The sequence below is a fragment of the Chionomys nivalis genome, chromosome 3 (assembly GCF_950005125.1).
Source record: "Chionomys nivalis chromosome 3, mChiNiv1.1, whole genome shotgun sequence".
Lineage (NCBI taxonomy): Eukaryota > Metazoa > Chordata > Mammalia > Rodentia > Cricetidae > Chionomys > Chionomys nivalis.
In genome coordinates, this window is record NC_080088.1 from 114854186 (window position 1) to 114873615 (window position 19430).

The 19430-nt window shown below is 47.0% G+C and overlaps 1 protein-coding gene across 2 annotated transcripts in view; it reads right to left on the reverse strand.

Annotated features, from left to right (window-relative positions):
• The window catches only part of Tmem233 (transmembrane protein 233), a 43806-nt gene extending 30969 nt beyond the window's left edge, over nt 1-12837 (reverse strand). For both annotated transcript variants that reach the window (XM_057765814.1, XM_057765813.1), the window contains exon 1: nt 12523-12837. In XM_057765814.1, the coding sequence (XP_057621797.1) occupies nt 12523-12789 (267 nt within the window). In that variant the 5' untranslated portion in view covers nt 12790-12837. The remainder of the gene's footprint in view (nt 1-12522) is intronic.
• Nucleotides 12838-19430: the final 6593 nt, after the last annotated feature.

Sequence of the window (19430 nt, forward strand, 5' to 3'; positions counted from 1 at the left end):
TATTTTTGGGAATTCTGAGATGGGGCTTCCAGAGGGCAAGGTCTATTTCCTCTTATTACACGAACTCATTCATGCTTATCTGTCTCCATTTCAGCTCTTAGTAGTTTTTGCTCCATAAATATCTTCAAGGACAAAGAGAATTGTCCTTTTGCCCATCATTAAAGCCAAATGTCAGGGAGGACTCCAGCTTGGGCTGTTGGAGAGTAATAGAGGATGCTCTTGTATTGACGAGGCAAGTCTATTCAGAGAGACGGCATTCAGAGCCGTGCTCCTGTCAAGGGCTGTGCGTGACTGCTCATCACAGTGTTTCTAGTGACTGAGCGGAAAGTGCAAGGACTGATGTTTTGATTTTGTCCCCTAGTGTCACCTTCCTGAGTCTAAGACAGGGAGAGTAACTTTCATGCATATCAAGTGAAATTACATTACCATGAAAATGCCAAAAAAAGTAAAACATTGTATGTTGTAAAACAGCACCAATTGTAAGGGAAAATACCAATCACAAGGGCTACACCAATCACAAGGGCTACACCAATCACAAGGGCCACACCAATCACAAGGGCTACACCATTCACAAGGGCTACACCAATCACAAGAGCCATACCAATCACAAGGGCCACACCAATCACAAGGGCCACACCAATCACAAGGGCTACACCAATCACAAGGGCTACACCAATCACAAGGGCTACACCAATCACAAGGGCCACACCAATCACAAGGGCCACACCAATCACAAGGGCCACACCATTCACAAGGGCTACACCAATCACAAGAGCCATACCAATCACAAGGGCTACACCAATCACAAGGGCCACACCAATCACAAGGGCTACACCAATCACAAGGGCTACACCAATCACAAGGGCTACACCAGTCACAAGGGCTACACCAATCACAAGGGCTACACCAATCACAAGGGCTACACCAATCACAAGGACCATACGAACCACTCAAAGAACAACAATGTACAGCAACCGTAACCCAAGACTTTTCAAAGAATAGTTTTCACAGAAGGAGCTAACTACAGACACTTTCTTCACAGTTCACACAGGATTGAAATATAAAGAGTGAAAGAAACAGGTGAGCTCCCCACGTGGGGCCTGGAGAAAGACAGGGAGAGGCCCCAACAAGGGGGGCGGTTTTACAACAGGACAGTAGGAGAGCAGTGGCATTCACACCTAACAAGCTCCTCAGGTGACTGGAGTTTGGGAAGCGCTGTGTACCGTGTGACTCCTGCCTGGCCCTCTCTTGGTGAATATTTGAAGGTGTCCTCAGTGTCGCCACCGGATTCCACACACGGTAAGTTGGAAATGGCTTGCTTGTTAGGGAAGGGTCAACGCCATCGCAGCCACGACCTGTTCAGTGACTCATCCCACTGACATTTTGCTGTCTTATTTTGATCATCATCCAGATGTGTTTACTACTTTTGGAAGGAAGTCTTAGTCTTTTCTTTAAAATCCCGTCATCCATCCTCTTTCTTCCTTTACTTCTGTTATATGCAGTTCCAATGGTTTATAAGCACTGGCAGTGTGACAGAATGGGTTTTCATGTGGCTAAACCCCACTTCAACAATCACCCATTATATATGTATAAATATACATTACAAATATACACAATATTACATTATAGTGTGTGTATATGCCCGTGTGCACACATATTACATTGTAGTGTATAGTGTAGTTCATGTATGTTATGAAAGACCCATCTGTTTTAGCATTTTCTCAGTAAATACAAACAGGACTTAAAAACATGTCTTCTTTGGTAGAGAACCATGGGTTACCATCTTGAAATATTTGTATTCCACATTTGTGGTCTCAGATCAAAAGGACCGCCATAGTAGCTTGATTCTAGGTTCCTAAGGACAGATGTTCACTCCCACACAGTGACCAGACTTTGGAAATGATGAGGCAGGAGCTGCTCAGACAGTGTGCAGGGATTCATAAGGTCGGTGCGTGTCTAGAGGAACTCTTTCGAATGATGTCAGGTCTTTATCCTCTGGGACCGCCTACATGCTCCTCAGGGCTTCAGACTCCACACACAGAAAAAAATAGGAATGAAGTCACAGGTGTTCATAATCTTCCTTTAATTTTATTTCTTTATTTTTTTCTAGACAGGGTCTCGTTATATATAACCATGACAGGCCTGGAACTCCCTAAGTAGACCAGGCTGGCCTCAGACTCACAGAGATCTGTCTGCCTCAGCCTCCCTAGTGCTGAGATGAAAGATGTGCACCACCATGCATGACAAGTATCCATACTTTCTTTTGTGTGTGGTTTGAAACAGGGTCCCTCTACATAACCCTGGCTGTCCTGGAAGTCACCATGTAGACCAGGCAACCTAAATGATATTCACCTGAAGCTAGTTTTCTTTTTCTTTCTTTTCTTTCTTTCTTTTCTTTCTTTCTTTTCTTTCTTTCTTTCTTTCTTTCTTTCTTTCTTTCTTTTTCTTTTTTTTTGTTTTGTTTTTTGAGACAAGGTTTCGCTGTAGCTTTGGAGCCTGTCCTGGAACTAGCTCTTGTTAGACCAGGTTGGCCCTGAACTCACAGAGATCCGCCTGCCTCTGCCTCCCGAGTGCTGGGATTCTGAAACCCAGTTTTGATGGATGATCCAGTGCCTGGTAGATCCTGGGTCAAATGGAAAGAAGACAGAGCTCAGTTTGTATTTCATTCTGTGATTATTTTCTTTATGACCACAAATCTTGTCATCCTGAGAAGGTGTGGTCAAGTTCACAGAACTTCTGTGGCTTCCTGCAAATGGCTTTGGCCTGAGCATCCATTATCAATGGTGTCTTCTGTTGGTTTCTAAAGCCAATTGTCTTGATTGCAGTGGTATATCTCTTTGCTTCTTTTCTACATTGAATGCCTTTGTTGGATTCTATGTATATTAGTTATTTCCACTTTGCTATGACCACAGTACCTACTAGAAATGCCTCAAGGGAGGAGAAATTGAATTTGGCTCAGTCTCGGTTCAGCCACGGCGGCAGGAGAGTGAGCTCTGTTCCCGGCAGTGGGGTGTGCAGTGGGTGTTGTTCACATCACGGCAGACCAGGAAGAACAGCGAGTGTACAGGAGCCAGATACAACCTCCACAGACCCATGCCTACTGACCTCCTTCCATAGGCTAGCCTTCACCTCATAAACATGCCACATCTTTCCAAAAGCTCACCATCAGCCTGGGACAAAGGCTCAAACCATGAGTCTGTGGGGCACAGCCTAGACTCAGACCGTGGCTACAATGTGAGCTCCTGCCTCAGCGCCTTCTCCATGATGGACTGCGCCCCCAACTCTGCGTCAGAATAAGCCACCCTTTCTCTTGTGTCACGTATTGGCCGTAGCCTAAGGTTGGCAATTAATGCAACCCCCAAAGACACTTTCGTGCTGAAACTGGTGACATCCTTAGAGAGAAATCCTCCCGTCCCCTATCTGGGTGTCAGAGTAATCAGTGGAGTGGGACCAAGAGCGTCCTTGTTGAACTCAGTGACTTTCCATTAATCCCAAATTTTACTCTCTACCCTGCTTCTGTTAATCCTCACCAGAGAACAAATCCACCTTTGGTCACAGTTGCTGAGGATGCAGTTGCCTGGATTCATAGGGCTATAGATGTTGTCTAGATTTCTTCTGGTTTCCTTGTTCGAGAAGAGACTTATTTACTTGTTTATGTGGACTGGTATTTTGCCTGCCTGTGTGTGTGTGTGCACCACACGAGTGCTTGGTGCCTTTGGAGTTCAGAAGAGGTGTCAGAGTCTCTGCAACTGCATTTTCAGGGAGTTTGCTGAGCTGCCATGTATGTTCCGGGAATGGAACCTCTGTCCTCTGTAAGAACAACACGTTCTCTAAACCACTGAGTCATCTCCAGCTCCCTAGTGACATCCTGATCATGCTTTCAGAGATTTCCCTTTTCTTCATCTTACCGTTTCTTTTTAATTACCTTCAAAGGCAATATATTCCGATACCTTTAATTTCTGAATCTCCTTAGAGTTTTGCAGGTAAAATTGGCTTTTTTGTCTTGGGCAGTCTGTAGGATGTAGATTTCACAGTGGCACATTGCGTACAGTCAGTCAATGCTTAACCATTCATCTCTCTGTCTTTCCTTTTCCTGTACTCTTAGTCTGTCTTTGGGTGCATATGTACTTTTAAGTTCACCTACCAGCACTTTAAGTGGTTTCAGATCAGAGTAAGAAAAACAAGAACTTTCGTTATTCCATGCGGAGCGGAAGGCTTATTAGTGTATTTTAGTTTAGCTTTAATTTTACCTTTAGGCTGTAAGAAATACTTATTCAGGAGGCATGCCATTGCTTTTATTAATATCAGATTTTCTAGTCACACAGCAAAACAGAATTTCTCCTGGGAAAGGTAATGTCTTGTACCTTGTCTATAGACACCATCACAACCACCATCACCATCGTTGTCATCATCACCATCTCCACCACCACCATCCCCACCATCTCTATCCCCACCATTTCTATCCCCACCCCCACCATCTCTATCCCCATCCCCACCATCTCTATCTCTATTCCATCCCCACCATCTCTATCCCCACCCCCACCATCTCTATCCCCATCCCCACCATCTCTATCACCATCCCCACCATCTCTATCCCCATCCCCACCATCTCTATCCCCACCCCCACCATCTCTATCCCCACCCCCACCATCTCTATCCCCATCCCCACCATCTCTATCTCTATTCCATCCCCACCATCTCTATCCCCATCCCCACCATCTCTATCTCTATTCCATCCCCACCATCTCTATCCCCACCCCCACCATCTCTATCCCCACCCCCACCATCTCTATCCCCACCCCCACCATCTCTATCCCCATCCCCACGATCTCTATCACCATCCCCACCATCTCTATCCCCACCCCCACCATCTCTATCCCCATCCCCACCATCTCTATCCCCACCCCCACCATCTCTATCCCCATCCCCACCATCTCTATCATCCCCACCATCTCTATTACCATCCCCACCATCTCTATCCCCATCCCCACCATCTCTATCCCCACCCCCACCATCTCTATCCCCATCCCCACCATCTCTATCCCATCCCCACCATCTCTATCATCCCCACCATCTCTATCCCCATCCCCACCATCTCTATCATCCCCACCATCTCTATCCCCATCCCCAACATCTCTATCCCCATCCCCACCATCTCTATCATCCCCACCATCTCTATCCCATCCCCACCATCTCTATCCCCACCCCCACCATCTCTATCCCATCCCTACCATCTCTATCTCTATCCCCACCCCCACCATCTCTATCCCATCCCCACCATCTCTATCTCTATCACCATTCCCACCATCTCTATCACCATCACCACCATCACCAGGTTCACTACTGTGTTCTGCTTGCATTGTGGGCAGTAAACTGAAACTTTCAAATGTCCATCTTTTAGTCTGGACAAGTGTACTTGGCTAAGTACCATCACAGCCCCCATCTTACAGGGTTAAAAAGCCCCAACCTTCAGAAAGATCGAGACACTTACATAAAATTATAAATGACAAACAGCACAGGATTTGAACCTCACTGGAGTCTGTGCAGAGGCTCTGAAGGTGTAAAAGGAGAATCCTTGGGGAAGAAGGTTGGAAGCTATCTGGTCAGAAGTCATGGTTTGTTCTGTACTCATGACTGCAGTGACTGTGTAGGCCGGTTTGAAGCCATTGCAACAGGATGTCAAGAAGGACGGAGGCTTAGCATGGACTCGGCCACAGTCTTCTGAGGCAGCCATTGAATTCCAGTTATAATACTGTAGATGGTGACCTCACCCCAAATGTGTCAGCAGTCTCACAACCCACAGGGGACCTCACTTCTTCCAGATCTATAGAGAGACCTTGCTGGTCTTAATAGCACAGTAGAAATAGGGGGAGGTGCTGGCGCCTGGAACAAGTCTAGCATAGGGATATTTGTTGAATTGCCAGATGTTCTTTCTCCAGGTGGAGGGCTATGCTGAGAAATTGTGGGGCTCCTTTCAGATGTAATAAATATAAATAACTGGGGACAGAAGGGAGGATGTTGAATGAAACCTGAAGGCCAGCCTGTGCTCCACTTGCCAAGCTGCGTGCTCTGGTTCAGGGCTGCACCTGCCCCAAGGAGGGTGCTGTGCTCTGACTCCAGTTGAGATGCAGAGCGGGTTAACAGTAACTCATTCTAGCAGGGAGGAGGGAACTTTGGGCTTCTCAGTGACGCAGCTGCTTTGGAGTCATCCGTGTTCCTGTAAGCAACCTCAAACTCATGGATTCGCTAAGCTAGGCCTGGGTGGAATTAACTTTTTCATCTGTCATTGGTGCCCTGTCTGGGAAGAAGAGGCATTTCTTCACGTCACCCTAGGAACAGTCACGCAGTCCACCACTCTCCATGTTGAATAGAGTTAAGCACACTTTTGGCAAGTATTCTTTCGGCATATTGAGAATGTCCATGCTTCCACCACAGGCGGCGCTGAGCACATCAGCATTCTAATACAGCATCGTCACTGTCCTGCCACTGACCGGTGGACGGTGCATCTCTAACCAGGACTCCCTGGTTCCACAACGGTGTTAGAACACAGGTCCCCACAGCTTGAACAATCGTAGTTTTACTCCCATGAACCCACTCCAACATGGAATTACATGTCATAGACCGACACTCCTTGATGCTCCTCGGGCTTGGCTTAATAGCGCAGGTTTTGATTGCTTTGAGGCTGCTTGCATTTTTTCTTATTAACCATTTTTGAAACTGGTTTTTCGGAATCTTTTCAATATTTTCAGCACATCTATGTTCACGCCATCTTCCACTATACTGCTTTTTTTTTAAAAATTAGAATTATCACTGGTTGTCAATTTGACTCAGCCAGAGTTATTTGAGGGAGTCTCAACTGGGGAATTACCCAAACCAATCTGGCCTCTACGTATGTCTGTGGGGGAATTGTCTTGATTGTTATTTGATGTAGGAGGGCCATATGTCTGTGGGGGAATTGTCTTGATTGTTATTTGATGTAGGAGGGCCCAGCTCATTGTGGGCGTTATCATCCCTAGGCAGGTGGACTTAGGCTACGTAAGAAAGCTAGCTGAGCACAGGCCAGTGAAAGAATCATCAAGCAGGGTTTCTCAATGGCTCCTGCCTTCAGGTTCCTACCTTGAGTTTTTGTTCCTGCTCTACTCAATGATAGGTTGTGACCTGGAGGTGAAAAACAAATAAATCCCTTCCTCCCCAAGTTGCTTTTGATCAGGACATTTCATCACAGCAAAAGGAAATGAAGCTGCGATGGCCTTGGCCCTGCCATCTTGGAGGAAGATCGTGAATTACAAGCTGAAATAAGCCCTTGCCTCCCCATGTCGCCTTTGGTCAAAGGGTTTGATCACATGAACAGGAAGCAGCAATGGGGTGCTGTTGTTACTCAGGTTATGCCCAAGTATTGAGCATTGAGAGAAAGTTCAGCATTGAGAGAAAACCTGAAGCATTGCTGGATGCTCGTATTTTGACTCTTCTCATCGATGCCCAAATCCCCAAACCACTGTGACCCCTATAGAAGCTCCCCAACATTTCCAAATGTCTTTATGGAAAATGTACAACTCCCAGCCGAGACCCCTGACATATTGCTATACTTGTCATGAATTTATGATTGAGTGAGACTGGAAAACAGCCAGGACAGGACATCACAAGACACCTCAAATCCTGGGCATCCGTGGCAGGATTGGACGATTTTTATGGTTTGAATATATCAACTCTTAAGCTGGAATTTAGGCCCCACTATGAGCTATCAAGAGGCTGTATGTTCAGATATGGAGAGAAACAATTAATAAATGAAACCTCCTGAGAAGCTTCTGTAAAGCAAAGGACATGGTCAACAAGACAAAACGACAGCTTACAGAATGGGAAAAGATCTTTCCTAACCCCACATCGGACAGAGGGTTGATCTCCAAAATATACAAAGAACTCAGGAAACTGGACACCAAAAGAACACCCAATCCAGGAAAAAAAAATGGAGTACAGACCTAAACAGAGAACTCTCAACAGAGGAATCTAAAATGGCTGAAAGACACTTAAGGAAATGCTCAACATCCTTAGTCATCAGAGAAATGCAAATCAAAACAACTCTGAGATTCCATCTTACACCTGTAAGAATGGCCAAGATAAAAAAGAAAAAACAAGGGCTGGAGAGATGGCTCAGTGGTTAAGAGCATTGCCTGCTCTTCCAAAGGTCCTGAGTTCAATTCCCAGCAACCACATGGTGGCTCATAACCATCTGTAATGAGGTCTGGTGCCCTCTTCTGGCCTTCAGGCACACACGCATAAAGAATATTGTATACATAATAAATAAATGAATATTTTTTTAAAAAAAAAACAGTGATAGCTTGTGTTGGAGAGGATATGGGGTAAAGGGAACACTCCTGAATTGCTGGTGGGAGTGCAAACTGGTACAGCCACTTTGGATATCAGTATGGCAATTTCTCAGAAAATTAAGAAACAACCTTCCACAAGACCCAGAAATACCACTTTTGGGTATATACCCAAAGGATGCTCAATCATACCACAAGGACATGTGCTCAACTATGTTCATAGCAGCATTGTTTGCCATAGCCAGAACCTGGAAACAACCCAAATGCCCCTCAACTGAATGGATAAAGGAGATGTGGTACATTTACACAACAGAGTACTACATTGTGGGGAAGAATAATGATATCCTGAAATTTGTGGGCAAGTAGATGGATCTAAAAAACATCATACTGAGTGAGGTAACCCAGACCCAGAAAGACAAATATCATATGTACTCACTCATAATTGGCGTTTAGAAATAAAGCAAAGAAAACCCAGCCTACAATTCACAACCCCAGAGAATGTTAGACAACAAACAGGACCCCGAGAGAGACATACATGGATCTAATCTATATGGGAAGTAGAAAAAGACAAGATCTCCTGAGTAAATTGGGAATGTGGGGATCATGGGAGAAGGGAGAAGGGGAAGGGGGAGGAAGGGAGGGAAGCTGAGAAAAAATATATAGCTTAATAGAAAGAATTGAAAAAAATAAAAGAGTGGTTGTGCTTTCAGAAGGCAAACAGGGTGTTACCCTCATGAATAAACCCCGTCATATGATCGATATACTGATGTGTTCATGAGAAATGGTGAGATTGGGTTTACAAGAAAGCCGATTTGTCCGGGTCTTTCTCACTTTTCCCACTCTCATGATGTCATGCCAGCCCTAAAGTTTTTGCTAGACACGGACCTTTGAACAAATAAAATTCCCCTCTCTCCTCTCAACAACGTTATAACACACTCAGATGCTCACCTTCCTCTGCACAACTTTTTCTCTTTGCCCTTTGGAACCATCCTAATGAAATTTATCAATCCTGTCCGTGTTTACGCTTCTTGAATGAGCAATTGCTTCCGATACTTTAGAGAATACACAATAGCAAGCAAGTAGGAGGGGCTGTTTAGATTTTTACCTTCAATTGTTTCATATTCTGCTTGTTTCCATATGTAGCCTGTGATGCCTCCAGACACCAAACCTACCTACCCATCTGTGACATGACTGTTACATATACCCAGCACAATGCTGCAGGCTCTACATGATTGGCAGATATATTTTGTCTCATCCATATGACTGTACTACTCAGTGTTAAACAGCGTACACAAGGCAGGTACCATGGCATGAACCTGTCAACCCAGCAACCCAAGCGGTGGAGGCAGGAGGCTCATGTTCAAAGCTAGTCTGGACTCTAAAGTGAAACTTTGTCTCAAAACAGCACCACCAGCATAGCTACCTACAAACCCCAAGTCTGAAACAAGAAACAACAAAACTACCGCTGGCAAGACGGATAGCTGGTGAAGCAGTTGCCACACAAAGCTGAAGACCAGAGTTCAACCCCCAGAACCCACGAAAGGGTGACGGGAGAGAAGCAACTCCACACAGTTGTCCGCTGACCTCTTCCCCTCCCATATCATTGCACAGGCACCCACACAACAAAGAAAAGCAAAATTAAATTAAAACCCTCAACTGAAGCGAACAACAGCAACACACACACCAACATCCCATCCCCACTTTTCAGATCAACAACCAAAGCTTTTTTTTTTTTTTTTTTTTTTTTTTTTTTGGTTTTTCGAGACAGGGTTTCTCTGTGGCTTTGGAGCCTGTCCTGGAACTAGCTCTTGTAGACCAGGCTGGTCTCGAACTCACAGAGATCCGCCTGCCTCTGCCTCCCAAGTGCTGGGATTAAAGGCGTGCGCCACCACCGCCGGGCAACCAAAGCTTTTTTTAAAAAAAGTATGGAACTTTCCTACAGCTTTCTGACGGTCAATGCTATCATGCTGTCAAGCTCTGGAGAAAAGCTTGGAAAGTGATGGGACTAAGAGAGGCTTCCTTCCATCCCAAGCCTCAGCTCCAGCTCTCCAGCTGCACCACTAGCATCCAGCCTGTCACCGCCAGCTGGTGGCTGAGTTCCGACCAGGCCAGCGAGAGGGAAAGCCTCTGTAGGGGTTTCCCCAAAGTGGCACCTGGAAGGGTAAATTATCTGCTTCACGAATAAACCAGGATGGAATGTGGGCACTGGTGCCAGCCTGCCAGCCTGAGAGTCTGCTGCTGGAGAGTCTGGCAGCCTACAACACCTCCAGCCTCTAGGAAAATAAAAACAAAACCCCAACCAAACCAGGATCAGATACCCAGGAAGAGGAAGGAAGCGGGGAAGTCAGCTGGTTGGTCCTACTGGAAGGGTGTGATTACTTCAACTTTCCGGACAATGAAACAGGAGCAAAATGGACACGTGAATCCTTCAACACCTAATCCTTCACCCATGCCTTCATTTTGTAATATTTCCTAAGTTTATCCGTGTGTCAGAGCCTCTTGTGACTGCTTCTGCAGCACCCACTAATAAACATGGCAAATATCTCCTACCTCACAGAGCTGGCAGTTTGTGTAATGAGGCGACACAGGCAGCAGATATAGTAAAAAATAAAGTAAGGGGCAGTGAGATGGTCCAGTCAGCAAAGGCGCCTGCTGTGCAAGCCTGGCTACCCAAGTCCCATCCCCAGAACTCACCTAAAAGGTGAGTTGTTCTTTGACCTCTGACCTCCACTCATGCGCTGTATGTGCTTCCCCCCAGATCAAACCTTAAAAGTTTTAAACACAATATTAGGTGGAGAGAAGGATCTTGCTCTGGAAGCGAAAGGGAAGGGGCACCTACAGCTTGGTGGGGGAGGGGAGTGTCTTTTGTTTTAAACTTATAGCCAGGTCTCATGAAGTAACATTTGAATAAGGAAATTATTATTATTATTATTAATATTAGTATTGTGATGCTGGGCACCATTCTAGGTATGTCACAGTTATCTCATTAATACTTACAATCACCCTGAAATATAGCTATGATAATCTCCGTTTTACAAAGAAACCTAGGTTTAGAGATCCGCACCCATTTCTGGTCACCTTAGGACTAACAAGTGGTGTGACTGGGATTTGAACCAAGCCAAAAACTGCAGCGATTGCGCACTTGCACGCTGGGGCAGTCAGCCAGGTTTGGGGAAGGTCAGTGAGTAGGTATAAATGGAATCCCTGCTGTGCCCAGGCTAGGTTTTACCGGTAGGAGTACTCGCAGGTGGCCAAACCTTAGCCCAGCTGAGTCCGGCCTTGGGTGGGAGTTGCATTGGCTAGTTGCAGGAGAAGTGTGCCTATGGGGGAGGGAGCACGGAACTGCTGGGGTTGTCCCAGGAAAGCAGCGGGACAGCGTCTGTGTGAATTTCACCTGCCACCACAGGGACCAGCTGCTCTAGTCAATAAGGGAGGATCTGGTTCTTGGGAGCATTGAAGAAGGCAACAGAGCTGAGCCCCAGGGTGCAGCTGCATGGAGGAGTCCCCAAGTGCACTGGCTGGGGGCTCTGGGCACAAGACAAAGTGGTGGAGAGGTTCCTGGGAATAGTGCGACAAGGTCCGTGTGCAGCAAAGTGGGGACGGTCTAGGACAAACTGAGGGAGAATAAAAAGCAAGCCGACTTTTCCCCTGCAAGAGCACAAGGTACAGTTAAGAAAGTCCGTGGAAATGTCCAGGTGACAACCTCCAAAGAGCTGGAAAACAGGTGCCAGAGAGAGGCAAGGGAGGGGTGCTGGGTGCAGGAAGAAACAGAAGGAACTTTGACCCTAGAGAGAGCATTCTGGGCAAAGGGGGGCAAGTTCAGGGAGGACCCCATGGAGGCAGAGCCCAATGCCGGCAAGGAGAAAGAATTTGCAACTTTGGGGGCTTGGAGGGCAGGGGCACCAGTGTGGCCAAGCCCGGGACACACAGCGTGCTAGCTCAGAGCGTGGGGCACACTCGGTGAGGTCCTAGGAAAGCAGTTGGGGATAGGGAACTTGGAGAGGGAGCGCGGGGCAAGTGAGCGCAAAGTTGTTTCTGCCCGAAGGCTTGGCTAGGCTCTGTGCTGCGGAGGCTGATAATCTTGAGCAGAAGAAAGGCAAGGAAGAGGTGTGTACACCAAAACCCAGCACAAAAAGTCCATGAGAGACAGCGCCGCCAGGATCTTTCCTTTGCAGCTGCTTTTGATATCAACCCCACTTACCATGATTGCGAAGACCAAAGCCACGATATTGACTGGGTACGCTGGGCAAAAACACGCGACAATGGTGAGCCACAGATAGTTCTTGGGTGTAGGAATGTCCTCTTCGGTCTTGTCATCTTCCGTGTTGGCTTCGGGGCTGCTGCTGTCCAATGCTCCCTTGGAATCTATGCGGGACACATACTGGGACATGGGCGAAGTCGCTGGTGACACCGGGAGGGAAGAGGAGCGCGAAGTTCGCGCAAGCTGAGGCTGTGGCTGTCGGCTCATGGTGAGCAGACGCTCTTGAAAAGCTTGTAGCTCCAGCCTCAAGGGAGATGTGACTGCACTCCTAGGTCGGTCCTTTGCCTGTACCCAGCTGGGCTCAGGGACCTAGGCCAAGAGCCTCCCCAGAAAGAAGGAGGGAGGGAGAAAGCAGGGAAAGGAGGCGGGGGCGGGAGGGACGACGGGCGCGGGGGGTGGGGGTGGGGGACGACGACGACGACGACACGGACTGACGGACGGACAGACAGGATCTGTCTCACTTAGAGGCAGAGGAGCAGCGGGAGACACTAACTTCCCTCACACCTAGAGACACTTCTGTGGATGCACTGAGCAGTTTGCAAGAACGGGCTCAGGAAAAGAGGAAGCAGGACCTTTTAAGATTTAAACTGGTCCGGGGGTGGGGGCGGGGGAGGTGTTGCAGGCTTCAAAAGGCGGGCTCACCTTTTAAAACACCACTGAATTTGAATCATTAGCGGGAGTAAGATCCCCTATCCAGTCGATAACAGTCTTTATACTTTATACTACCCTTCTGACGCCTCCCCAGGCTCAGGAGTCTGGAGCAGGCACCTTCCACAGCCTCCCCCCCACCCCCCCTCACAGTAGAAACAAGGAGGTCCTTCTCTCTACCTTTCCTCTTATATGGGAGACAGGTGGTGGTTTTGGCTGGTGTCTGCAACCTGAACGGATGGGGGGCGGGGGGGGGGGGGGAGAGAGAGAGAGAGAGAGAGAGAGAGAGAGAGAGAGAGAGAGAGAGAGAGAGAGAGAGCGCAAGCGCTGGGCTTTGGTTCCCTGGGGTCAAGAAAATAGTTGTGTTAAGATCTCAGCCATTCCCAAGAAATCGGAACTGAGACTCTGCCTAGATACAGCTTGGTCACAGGAAAAAGTCCCCATCACCTTACCCAATTTCTACATTTGAAAAAGAGTGTGTGTGTCATGGTTTATGTCTTACCTGGATATTGCAAGGTGCCATGAGATTGCACAGAAAGCCAGGGAAATGTATATGCTCAATAAATGTTAGCATTTTTCAGGATTCTCGTTTCTTAGAGAAGAAATAATTGGAAAGGATTATGCAGTATCTCAGACTCAGAATTCACTGCCACAGATATTTCATCTGAAATCCAGACATTCGGAGTTTGGTAGGACCATAAAAATGATAATAACACTAACACATATGTTTTCCATATTCAGAGGTATTAATCATCACAGCTCTCTCAGAACATGAACATCATTCTCTAGGACGCTCTTGCTTAGAAAGCATGGCGGTCATACTTACTCGACTGGACTTACCTCTTTGCTTCTCTGAACTGCCAATCCAGTGAGACACAGAGACCTAGAGGCAAAGGGAGAGACAGAGGACACATACACAGAAACATAAGAGAGACACAGAGAGAGCCATACAGAGAGAGACACACACACACACAGAGGAGAGAAAAATCATATTTCTGACCTTTTGTATCTGTGTGAGGAACAGTGCCCGGGACAAGCTTCCGGAAGAACACCCAGAGATGAGACAGCACCTTCTTCATCATGCCCTCTTCTCTATGTTGGTCGGTTAATCGAGTTCAGATAAACCAAAAGATTAGACTCAGTCCTTTTGTGGTTGTCATATTTTGTTTTTGAGACAGGATCTCACTCTGTAGCCTAGGATGACCTTTCATTTATAGTGATCCTCCTGCCTCAGCACCCCATGTGCTGGGATTATAAGTGTACCACCACACCTAGGCTCCCATTTGGCCTTTGCCATGGTGGTTCCCTCTGCCCAGAATGCTCGTTCCCAGACAGCCTCTTCACCTCTCAATTCAAAGTCACTTTCTCAAGACAGGTCTTATCAAGAGTAGGTGATAAGACCCAATTACTGTTGGGTGATATTTTATTAGCATGGCTACTTTTGTGTGAGGGTCATAACGCTCATTTAAGGCATATTCTTTCTTTACCTCTCATGTGCATCTCCAGCGCTTAGATTGATCCTAACACGTGGGAGGGAGACAGGAAATATTCCTGAACGAGTGGACCACAGCATTGAAGAAACTCCAGGCTCTGGGCAATTCTGGATCTAAAAACCTATATTTCTGGTGCCCGAGAAATCCATTATTTCTGAAATTCTCTGTCAATTCTGGCGCAATTGGGCACTTTCTCCAATCTCAATATCAGTTCTAGATTTTAGGTGGTAGCCTTGGATCGTTAGTCTGGAGGTTTCTCACAGTACCTTAAGCTCCACCTCAGAGCCTGCTTCTCAAGGCCCATCCTCGAATAACGGCCCTGCCTTCTCCTCCAGCCTCTCTGCTAGCCCCTCCCTCTTCAAGGTTCAGCTGCACAGGCTTTTCCTTACCCTTCCCAGCCCTCAGTCTGTAGCCTGCTCTTCCCCTCTTAGGATTATCTCCCTCCTCCCTGCTTCTTGGCTCTATCTCCTTCGGGAACCCCATGGGTTACCTCTTCAGGGGGGCCATCCTCTCTGAAATAGACTTTGTCTTATTATTCGTCTCCTCATTGGCTTGTCTATTGTCTTTGTCTCAGTTATCATGGTCAGTTATTTTCTTTGTTTCTTTGTCTGTTATGCCAGTCTCCCCAGTTAGAAAACTCCACGAGCTGATCTTTTTCCTCTTTGCTGGACTGAGATTGCTCCTGCACCCAGAACAGCCCTGGACCATAGTGTGTGCACTGAGTGAATGAGAGTCGTATTTAATCATCCAAGTCAGGAGCTCGCGGACTCCATTCTTCTTCTTCCCCCAGCCTCTCTAAGGGCTATTCATCAAACCCTATTGATCCCATCTCACGTGTGACTCCTCACTCTGTCTTCTTTCTCCCTTGCTCCAGCCAGTGTTCCAGTTCTGGCTCTTACCAACACTGGGAAGGCTCAAGGGTGCCCCTCCTGTGATCTGAGGCTGGTTAATTTAATGGTGGGACCAAACATTAGGTTTGGGTACCAAGTGGAAGTTTGCTTTCTCAAAGTCATGACTTGTGCCATCAACTCTAATCTATTAGTATCAGCTAGGGAAATAGAGACGAGGAGATTGGCCCCTCTGCCAGACAACTGTCCAATTTACCAGAGTTATCAGACGTATAGGGAGTGATTTCTGTATGCACACAATGAATTCCTTATATGCACATCTCATTTAATCCTTGCAACTCAAAAATGGTGTGTGTGTGTGTGTTTGTGTGCCTGCCTGTGTGTATGTATGGCTACCTGTGTGTGTACAAGCAGAGGCCAGGAGAGGGCGCTGGATCCCTTGAGGATGAAGTTACAGGAGATTGTGGACTGCCTGAAGTGTGTGCTGAAACTGAACTTGGGACCTCTGCCAGAGCATCAAGTGCTCTTTTCTTTTTCTTTTTTGATTTTTCAAGACAGGGTTTCTCTGTGTAACTTCGGAACCTGTCCTGGAACTCACTCTGTAGACCAGGCTAGCCTCGAAATCACAGAGATCTGCCTGCCTCTGCCTTCCGAGTGCTGGGATTGAAGGCATGCACCACCACTGCTCTTAACAGTTGAGCCTTCTCCTTCCCCCCAGTTCCTGCAACTCTTTCTTAGCTAGATGGTTCACAAATGGGAATGTCTAGCTTGATTCAGATAAGAAGTCTCCTTAGGGTCTAAGTGGAAGTACAGGCATTTTAACTAGGGTTAAGACATTTTTTCCAGCTAACAGGTCCACACAAGAAAGTTAGATGGGCATCTTTGAAGTTTGTTGGTTTTGTTCTCTTCCACTCAGGGAAGCCAGATTAATAGCTTGATGCCTGGTCAAAAGTGTAGCAGTGAAATTGTGATGACCCAAACATTTCAGATGAAATTGAAGAGAAAGTGCTCACACCAGAAAGTGTAATGAATGTGGCACAGACTCTTGAAGGATGTGCATTGGATCACTCGACTGGGGTTTCCGGGTCCGGTTTCTGGAGGCTCACTAATTTTCTCTGAGAGGCCAGCTTGTTGCTTTTCGACGAGCCCTACTGACTGATTGCTTCGTGATGTGGCACTGCCTTCCCTTTCTTTCTTTCTTTCTTTCTTTCTTTCTTTCTTTCTTTCTTTCTTCCTTCCTTCCTTCCTTCCTTCCTTCCTTCCTTCCTTTCTTTCTTTCTTTCTTTCTTTCTTATTTATTTATTTGGTTTTTCGAGACAGGGTTTCTCTGTGGCTTTGGAGCCTGTCCTGGAACTAGCTCTGTAGACCAGGCTGGTCTTGAACTCACAGAGATCCGCCTGCCTCTGCCTCCCGAGTGCTGGGATTAAAGGCGTGCACCACCATCGCCCGGCTTCTTTCTTTCTTTTTTAAAATATTTATCTGTTTATTTATTATGTATACAATATTCTGTGTATATGTCCGCAGCAGGCCAGAAGGGGGCACCAGACCCCATTACAGATGGTTGTGAGCCATCATGTGGTTGCTGGGAATTGAACTCTGGACATTTGGAAGAGCAGGCTATGCTCTTAACCTCTGAGCTATCTCTCCAGCCCCTGCCTTCCCTTTCAAGGGGTGATGGGGACAAAGCAGCTTCCTAACGTGGTGGAGAAGGAAGAGTCTGGAGCCCAGTAGAGCAGAACATCTTCCTGATCTTTGCTGAGAGTTTTGTACCCACACGTGAAATGAGTTCATCCTAGAAAACCAAGGGATGAAGGCCGGTGTCGGAAGAAGGGTCACAAAGATGACCACTACAAAGACTCAGCTCTATTCCCATCTGGTTTCTTTCTAACATGTACGTAGTTTTCTTCACTCAAATGGGGTTTACGCTCTCATTTCCCCCTTTCCCTCCTTAAGGTAATCTAGCTAATAACACTTTTTGCAGCTGTTGTCGTTGTCCCTGGGATTCCCCTCTGACTGCGTGAGTTATTTCTTGGTATTTCCCGATGGCCTGCTCACTAGGGGTAGGCTGCTTAGCATTCATTGTTGTTGCTGGAATTCTGAAAAGCACTACAGTGAGCATTGCTGATACCATGTCTCTGCATTTTCACAGCTGCTTTGTGACCCATGATCCTACAGGACAATGCCAATCTTGGGAAATGTGTATGTATTTGACATGTTTCTCTGTATAAATGTACACTTGAATGCAGGGGCTCACGTTAGGATCCACTGCAGCTGAAGTCACAGACTGAGACACTGGATATGGGTGCTGGTAACTGAATTTGGGTCCTCTGGAAGACCAGCAAGTACTTTTAAATTATTTTTATTTGTTTATTGACAGTTTCTCACATATATAAGCAGTGCGTTTCCATCTATTTAACCCTCTTCCCCTCTCTCACACTGTTCTCTCCCGAATCCCCCTCCTCCCCACCGGTCCTCCCCCTTTCCTATGTCTTTGTCCTTTTTGGTCTCTGTGTTTCGTCAGGGTTGCTTACATGAGCTTGGACAGGGGATTGTTGACTGGAGCCCAGGCAACTTTTGTAAGGGCAAGAAAAACACAGAGCAGCCGTGGTAAGACATGTGCCGAAAAAAAAATCTAGGTTAAACAAAATAATCGTGGTTTCAGTGGACTGTAAACATGAGGTGCTTGGAATGAGATGAAAAGAGAGGGACTCAGGGAATGATTTCACAGTTCTTGTGGGACCCTCTGATATGCAACAGGTCAGAGCTCAAACAATAGGTGTACACTGGAAACCAGGGTTCCAGACACAGATGTGAATAGGATGCCAGAATACAAGAGAGCCTGTGCACACTAGCTAGTGAGAGGGAGGGGGAGGGGGGAGAGGACAAAGAGGGAGGGAGATAGCAGAGGGAGAAAGAGGGTGGAGCGGGAGGGCGGGCGAGAGAGCGCCCTATGAATCTGCTGATCTGTGAAATACGAGTGAGCGCAGATCTTTAGGAAATGGCATAAGAGGTCCAGTGTGTTTGTTGCCAGATCGCACATTAGTCTCAAGCACCAGTCTTTAGCAGTCGTAAAGTAACTGCTGTGGTCTCAGGGGTTTGCTCCAAGAGAACAGTGCCTTTTTGGCTAATATTATTAGAATACCTCCCCAGTTTCCAGCAGCTTTTCACGAGAGAGAAAAAGGCCAGGCCCAGAGAAAGGGCCTATGAAAGCAAAGAGACTCTTCCCGAGTTAATTCCTTAAACTGCGTGATTTAGTGAGGACCAGTTCAGGACAGTGGAGCCCCAAAACCAAACCCGCTAAAGCTTAAAGTGCAATTCCTCCTTCCTTAGCCTCTGCTGTACTCAATAATAAAGCGCCTGTCCATCCCATTGCTCTTCCTGCTGACTGGTATAAAGCCCTGCATCTTGGACCGCACTCTACAGAGCAGGATGAACCCCTGATAATAATCGGCCCAACAGAACAGTGGTGAGGGACCGTGCAACTACTCAGTGCTAGTCCAACGCCCAGGCATCGCCTCGCATCTAGAAGCACCTACTGTGTGCACTCTGGGTTCTCTGTGTGTTCTCCCTGGGTCCCCACCACAGCTTCTGTAAGCGAGACTGTGAGTGTCCCTCTTACAGATGGGACATCTAGTGTCAGGTCAGGTCCCAGAGGCAAGGAGAGGGGCCAAGCCTGGGGCTAGAGCTAAGACACTTGTTCAGGCTGCAGAAGCGGACAGACAGAAAACACACTTCAAAGACTCCAGCCATTGATACCTCCCACTATCATCCTTGCAATAAAACCATGTGCACGATTCTGTGTCTTGAGCTTTTACAGCTCAGTGCCTGTTTCCCACCTTATTCTCTACCTACACATCTA